Below are 7594 nucleotides of genomic sequence, written 5' to 3'. Positions count from 1 at the left end.
TTCTGGCCTTTCCCTTTGGGCCTTTCTTGGTAAGTAAAGGAACTGCCTTTCATTTGTGAATTTAAAAGGTAAAGAGGCACAGTGCTGTGAAGAATCTCCTGGCAAGATTGACTTGAGTGTTAGTAAAACCTTTCCAGCTCAGACTAGTGCCAGCTGACATCCAGAATCTGGGGAGGGAGGTTTTTATGAGCTCTGACACTTGCAAGCTTTTAAAATAACCGAGTTGGGTTCTTGTCGCAGCCGAAGCAGATGTACAGCAGGTATCACATTCAGAATTGAGGTAAAACTATTAGTTTCTTGAGCTGTGCTGCTGCTTGGTTTGGTGATTTACACAGCATGGCTGAGAACAGCAGCAGTGTCTTGTTTTGTTTCGTTTTTTTTATCAGTTGTTTTTTTCAGATATCAGCTTAAATCTAGCATCTCTTTGAAATACTTCAAAGATGAAAATGTAGGATCTTTCTGGACAAGCCCTAATGTGGTCTCCAGAGAAGAAATGCTGAAATATATCACATGAAACTAACCAAAACCTAACTGTTTTGGATAGGCTGAAGTCAGCAACAAATGTCAGCCTTTTGTGCTTTAAAAGCAGGTATCCTAAATGTACTGCAAATCTGAGATATGAGACTTTTACCATGCCCTGGTTCACAAACTATAACCTCCTTTAAAACCTGAATTTGTCTGGAGCATGTTGGTGGTGAACTCTTTAAGTATACCAGAAAGGACCTCGGAATATAGTTAGTTCAAATGCTGGTACTTGGTAGAGCACTAAAGACCCTCCACAATTAACGTAGAAGGAAACATGGTCATCTATTGTGAATGTGTTCCAGTTCTTAATTATAGTCCAAGTCAGTCTAGGTAGTTTAGGGTGGCATTTTTATCTTATTTTATTGAGCTATCATGAAGCCCATGGCTTAAGCAATAAAAGACAAGGTGCTACTTGGCTCAGTGTGAAGCGTTCTCTAAGGTTTTATTAAGAGCTTTAGGTTATACGGTAAGAGCAAATTTGGTGGCTTTTCCAAAGTTTTATTCTAGTGTTTCCTTGCCCTATCTACTTTACTGAGCTGTAGAAGACTAGGCTTTAAAGTTGGACTTTGCATCAGAGATGGGTTTTTGGAATACACAAGTGGTATAAAAAAGTAAAGCATGCTTTCTGGAACTATAGCTTTTTATAAAGAGCACTGCAGCTCATAACACTACAAAACTGGTCTTGTGACCATATTACCATTGCATTTTTAGCCAGCACGTTTTCATTGTTAGCACTTGTTTCTCTAATAGAGTGTTGACCTCTGTGTTATACCTACTAGAAGAACCTGACTGAGGGAACTACTCCAAACACACTTCGTGTAATCTAAATTGCCTTCCAGGTCCTGGCATTGCATCCATCGTGAAGACTGGTGAGGAAGTTGGTTTTGTAGTAGATGCTAAATCTGCAGGGAAGGGGAAAGTAACTTGCACAGTTTTGACACCTGATGGTACAGAAGCTGAAGCAGATGTTATTGAAAATGAGGATGGGACTTACGATATCTTTTACACTGCTGCTAAGCCAGGAACCTATGTGATTTATGTCCGTTTTGGTGGAGTGGATATTCCTAACAGCCCATTTACTGTAATGGTAAGAAATTTTTGTGGTTTTGGTATGCTTTTTTGCTATATATCCATATTACCCATCTGACTTGCCAAGCAAACAATATTTATAATTTTTCTAATTTTAAGAACAGATAGTTATCTAATCTGTTGAACATGGTATACTTGCCCAATCATCTTTTTATAAATGCTTTGTGCAACTGCCAACTAAAGGTCACCTGGAGGTCTGTTTTTAAAGGGGTCTCCATATGATGCACAAAGATGGAGGCTTTGACATTTCTCCTTCATTCATAGAAGCCATTGGAGAGAGACCCTCAAAACACTGAGCATGAGGCTTAGCTTAACACAACCTCAAAAGATGTCTGTGAAACTAACCATTTTGATAGCACACTGAACCTCAAGACAAGGTTAAGTGTAGGATGACTGTGGAGTGGAGAACAAACTTAGTCAAAATACTGGTTGTTTCTCCAAGGTAAAACAGCACATCTCAGTGTTTCTTCCTAGTGTTATGAAAAACAAGGCTTTAGCCTTGTGCTAACAACCTAGGCTGCCTCAAGCATACTTGCTTTTTTCCGTAGTTGCACTGTCATGTAGTGTGCTGAAAGTCATAGATTTGATTTGATACTAAGGGGTAAAAGTGGCTGGTTGTTATAGATGCAGTAAATGGCATTGTCCTCCTAATCTTGATTTCAAGGCTTGATATGCTAGTGCTGTCCTTCAAACCCAGACGTACGTTGGTTATTTATACTAGTTAGCTTGGCAGATTGCTGCTAGCGTCCCTGAGGACTCTTTCAAGTGAAACATGATTCCTTGCACAACTGTTCAGCATTCCACAGGAAATGCCTCTCGAGGTCAATGATCCTATTCCCAGGCCAGTCGAACTGGCCACTTCCTAACCTACTAAGCCATTATGTATTTGACATGAGTGTTTTACTTGATTCACTAGTGAAACAGCAATCACTTTGTTTTTATAGGCCCTAGCTCAGTATAAAATCCCAGTGAGCTGCTTCACTTCAGGGATTTGCAGTGGCATGAACTGGCAAAGCAAGAAAAAGCTCAACTCCATCCGAAGTGGAGTGACCTAATGTTGATTTTTGTCTGAATTTGTGTGGTGTGTTCAAGCAGGAGAGACTAATGTTCAGGTCATTCTGTTGGCGTGTGTGTGGGAAGGGAGACTGCGTTGGGGCAAGAATAAATTGTCTCAGCAGCAAGAACCATATTCTTCCGATTCGTGGACTTGGTAGCTATCACTTTAGTTGGGGATTGTTTGGTTCCTCTAGGGAATCGAGCGGTTCCTATAGACATGCAGGGAACCGGCTCTGATGCACTGGAAATCCAGTCTTAATAGTGTCGGCTGGAACACAGATTTAAATGCACTCGAGCAGAGACTGGTGTAACGTAGATCGGCATCCCCATGCTGAAAAATGGTAGCAGGGCACTTTGAGCTTTAGTTCAGTGTCCCGCCACCATTTTTTGGCAGGGGGATCCTGATGCATGTGATGCTCGGGTGCTTCTAATTAACATGGCTTGCTGATTTAAAGCACACTTTCCCCCCTATCCCACCCTCCCACCTCGTGGAGCACGTGTAAAAATGCCCAAAATGTCCTGGGAGAGGACGCCAAAGGACTGACAGCGTCATTTGTATATTGTCAAGCATTATGTAGTCTCTAAAAGTGTTAATTCCTTCAGCACTTGGTATCAAATTAACCTCCGTTTGCCACTAACCAGGCTAAAGATGCAGATGAAGTTGCAGCATTGTCACAGGAGCCAGTAAGCGCATGCCCCCCTGGATTTCAACCTTGGGTACACAATTTCTTATTTTTCATCCTACATTCCATTTCAGATGTGACAGCCTGCTTCTTGGAACTGCTTGAATCTGTCTTGGTCTTCTGTGGTCACTTATTCATTACTTTCCAGTTGATCAACTAGTTTTGGGCTTTGTGCTTCATTCAAATCTGTTTCCCGTCACTGCTTTAAAGGGATTCCTCCAATTATTGTAACATTCCAAACATGAAGAGGACCAGAGCACTTCTGCTATTTGTGCAATTTAGCCTTGCAGTACAAGTTGGAAACCTTCCCAGTAGAATGGCAAGCAGTGGCTAGAATCTAAAACTGCAGTGTGAAACTTGTATTTCATCAGTCATGTTTGCTGCTTGACGTTATAATCACTCTGCTGCTCAAATTGCCTTCTCTTCTAGGCCCTGAGTAACTAAACCCTTTGAGATGGAGCAATTTTTGGGTCTTGTCCATACTACATTGTCTTCCATGTTTTCTGCCATTTTCTGGTGTGCCTTCCATGTTCATTGTCTACTTTTTTCCATTTGGATCTATGCTAACTTAATTGTTATGGGTGGCTTTACTGGGCAGTTGTTCCAGTTAAGCAAAATCCAGCAGTTGATTCATTGCTCTGCAGTAATTATCGCAAACTCTAATTTCATGTCATCTTGATACAAAGATTACATTTTGATCTGTTTGTCTTTCTGTTTGTTTTTTAAAGAGAGATTTGTTTTCATTCTGTTACAGTAACAAAGCTTGACTTTTCTTTAGGTTACAGAAGAAGCTTACCTTCCTGTTGGTGACATGAATGGCATGGGATTTAAGCCCTTTGATATGGTTATTCCATTTGCTGTAAGGAAAGGAGAAATAACAGGTAAACACTTCATTTCCATTACAGCAAGCTAAGTAGAATCCTGCTTTTCACAGCACACTTCACCATTTATGCCTACAGAATATATGCTGGGAAAGTTGCTTTGAACATATTAACCTACTTTTTTTCTTCTTGGCTGATTGCACTGGAAACGTATGGCTGCATGTGGTGTAAGCTAAAGGGCAACAACACTAAGCACTTGAGGCATAATTAAATTTTTAAATAGGGAAAAGGAAGTCTGAGATTAATGCTGAGAATTGCTCTATGCTGATATCAGCTGTTCCTCTAGAGGAGAACTCTTACTGTACCTGGAATACATGCTTAACTCTCAGACTTTGTAAAATCCCTGGCACAGATGATGGCTGAGTGTGATCTACTGATGGCCATGTAACATCTCTTCTGATGCTTCTGAAAGTGCCGGGCTTTCTTAACAGACTGCCTACATCAGTTAACAAGTCGGCTAGACTTCCAGCCTAGCTCTCGGAACACTGCACCTAAGGTTGCTACAAACTATACTAAAGGGCTTTTTACTGGTTCTCTACACTCCTCATGGCCAAATCCAGTAATGTGCCCACTTGTTCTTCAGCACAGAATGTGTTTCAATCTGTGGTTGTTGATCTAATGAGATTGCTTTAGGGTGCTCAAATCTATCTCCCTTTTCCAAATAGCTGCAGGCAAGCACTTTGTAAAAGCAAATCGAGTAAGATGTGCATTATGTATATCCCTTTAAACTTTCTACAGGCAAAACTAGTTATGCCAGATCATTAAGCTGTTCACTATATATCTGCCTCTACATTGCGTTTATTTAGCTAAGGTAGAAAATGTTTGATATTCCCACCAGTCTATACCTGAACTGGCAGGCGAGTTGCTTTTAATTGTTTTAAATGTTTGGATGTAATATTACCTAGTGCTTCTTTTAATCTGGCTTTTTATTGTGGGGAGTGCACGGGAATATGTTCCAGCTTCTTTCTGTGTAAATTCCTTCTCTCGTAGGGGAAGTGCATATGCCTTCTGGAAAGACTGCTACACCAGAGATTGTGGATAACAAGGATGGCACAGTAACAGTCAGATATGCTCCTACTGAGTTTGGGCTGCATGAAATGCACATAAAATATATGGGAAGCCATATTCCAGGTGAGTATCTGACAGTAACTTCTTTAGTGGGATCCAGTTGGAAGTGTTTGTGCCATTCCCCTTTTATAGGCTGGGCACGAGTGTGCTGGTGACTTGTCAGTGTATGAGCTTCCAGGAAGCCTGTAGAGTAACAAGTACAGTTCTATTTCTGAATAGATGCTTTGAGCATCCCACGGGAATGGAAGTGGTAGAGAAAGTGGAGGGAGGGGAGCTTTTAGTGTGGTTTCGCAGTACAAGCCAGACCTAAAATGGATTTTGCTTTTGGGAACCGGCTCTAGTGGCACTTACTGTGAAGTTGAAACGTATAATTTTCTAACTACACTTTTTTTTTTTAGTGAAATGTACTGTTTTTTTGGAGGTATACAAAAGCAGTACTTAATACATGTGTAAACTAAAGACTGTTTTAGCATAAACATTAGAAACTGTAGTAAGGACCCAGTTGCTGAAACTAATAAAAAAAAAAAAAAAAAGTAAGTTCTTTTTCCTGTTGCAATAAAACCTAGAAGACCACATCTGTACTGCATTCATCTGTCATACTCCAGGATTGTATAGAATTCCCCCTTGCCTGTACTGCTTCCCCCTCTTCCCCCCACCCTTTTAAATCAGCATCTTCCTCTAAAGTCTCCAGTTATTATCCTAGAACTCCCAGTCTGGTTTCATAAATTGGGTGATATATATCGGTTGCCCCATGCACACTTCCATTCAGGCTAACTCTGCCTACTTCATCAGAACCATGGGAAACAAGATGCAAAATTCCAAAACTTGCAGCTCATTTAAAAGGGGTTATAAATAAGGGTTCTTTTAACACTTTATGAATTGAGCTGTTCTTTTGCACATAAGATCATGAGTTATAGAAACTAAACTTGTGCAATAGCTCACTTAAACTGAACATAGTTTCATGCCATCTATACTTGGTATCGCCTGCATCCTGTGGGCTTTGCATGATGAATAGAAAGCCTGAGTGTATTGGGCAATACTTCTGTTCTGGGTTAGGGGTAGGAAACTGATGTGCAGTGATGTTCATTTGCTTAAGTTAACATGGGAGGCTTGTGGACAAACAACATGAATAAGCCTGATTTTTTTTTTTTTTTTTTTTTGGTTTCAGCTGAAAACCTTGCATTTGAGCTGTGGCTAATAAACTGTTTCCTGAAACTCTTGCCTCTAGTATGTAACTTTAGTATTCAAAATCTGCCAGCTACTATAGCTTGAATTCTCAGGCAACAGCTAATAATTGAACTGGTTACTGTATTGTCTTACACTGTCTTGCAAGTTATAAAGGAGTGCAGCATAGTGCCATGACTCGGATATTTTAGAACAAGCAATATTCGGTCAGTGTTGTAATTCATTGTTTTGAGTAATTTTAAGGATTACATGTGAGGCGAGTTTGCAGAAAAGTAAACCAGTCTGCCTGCATCTCTGCTTGCATTGTTGGATTTCTGCTGGCATCCAAGGGAGTGTAGACCCAGAAGTGGACCAGAAGTACTTCCAGTCCACTTTCATGTCCACCACTGAACAGTCAATCTGCCCCAGCATCGCAATGTTCATGAGCCACCTGGTACTGTGAGGTATATAGAAAAAAATTTTAAACTGTCTATGCCCACATCACTGATTCTCCGAATCAGCATTGAATCTTCAGATTCGGCCAAATCGGGACAGTGATCCGAATCAACTAATCAAATCACTATTCCAGATTCGAGCCGAATCTGAATCAAATACGGCCTGTTTCACACACCCCTATTTTGTAAACCATTATAATGGTCTAGCAGACTTTCCTATATGTATCTACTGATAAAAGTAAGGTTCTCCAGAAGTACTGCTATCAAATGGTCCCAGGAAGGTTAGGATCTTGTCAAGCTGTGGATTTATTCAGTGGTTTAAACCCTTTGTGTTCTGTTTGGACAATTTTAATCCAGTTCAACCAAGGCCTTTTCAATCCTAAAAATGTAATTTTTTTTTTTTTGTGCTTGCTTTTTCTTCCTAGAGAGCCCATTACAGTTCTATGTGAACTATCCAAACAGTGGAAATGTGTCTGCTTATGGTCCTGGCCTCATTTATGGTGTAGCAAATAAACCAGCAACTTTTACTATTGTCACGGAAGATGCTGGAGAAGGTAAGATGACTCTTCTCTCCTTGCCTAGGTTCAGACACACAAATGTGGTCGGTAAACACTCGTGTACATAGTATATCCCTCAAAGTGAATACTGAAGTTGGGGGGGGGGGGGGGGGGGG

The 7594-nt window shown here is 40.6% G+C and overlaps 1 protein-coding gene across 4 annotated transcripts in view; it reads left to right on the top strand.

The window, feature by feature from the left end:
- The window catches only part of FLNB (filamin B), a 137174-nt gene that overhangs the window by 95259 nt on the left and 34321 nt on the right, over positions 1–7594 (top strand). For 2 of the 4 annotated variants that reach the window (XM_019504970.1, XM_019504968.1), the window contains 5 exons: positions 1365–1612; positions 3313–3387; positions 4132–4234; positions 5225–5365; positions 7347–7475. In XM_019504970.1, coding sequence (XP_019360515.1) covers positions 1365–1612; positions 3313–3387; positions 4132–4234; positions 5225–5365; positions 7347–7475 — 696 coding nt within the window. The remainder of the gene's footprint in view (positions 1–1364; positions 1613–3312; positions 3388–4131; positions 4235–5224; positions 5366–7346; positions 7476–7594) is intronic. The other 2 variants (XM_019504971.1, XM_019504969.1) reach the window with 1 other exon arrangement.

The sequence above is a fragment of the Gavialis gangeticus genome, unplaced genomic scaffold (assembly GCF_001723915.1).
Source record: "Gavialis gangeticus isolate Ggan-Ray unplaced genomic scaffold, GavGan_comp1, whole genome shotgun sequence".
NCBI classification, from domain to species: Eukaryota; Metazoa; Chordata; order Crocodylia; family Gavialidae; genus Gavialis; species Gavialis gangeticus.
The sequence above is the reverse complement of the archived record's forward strand: the minus strand, read 5'-3'. Positions and strand labels throughout refer to the sequence as shown.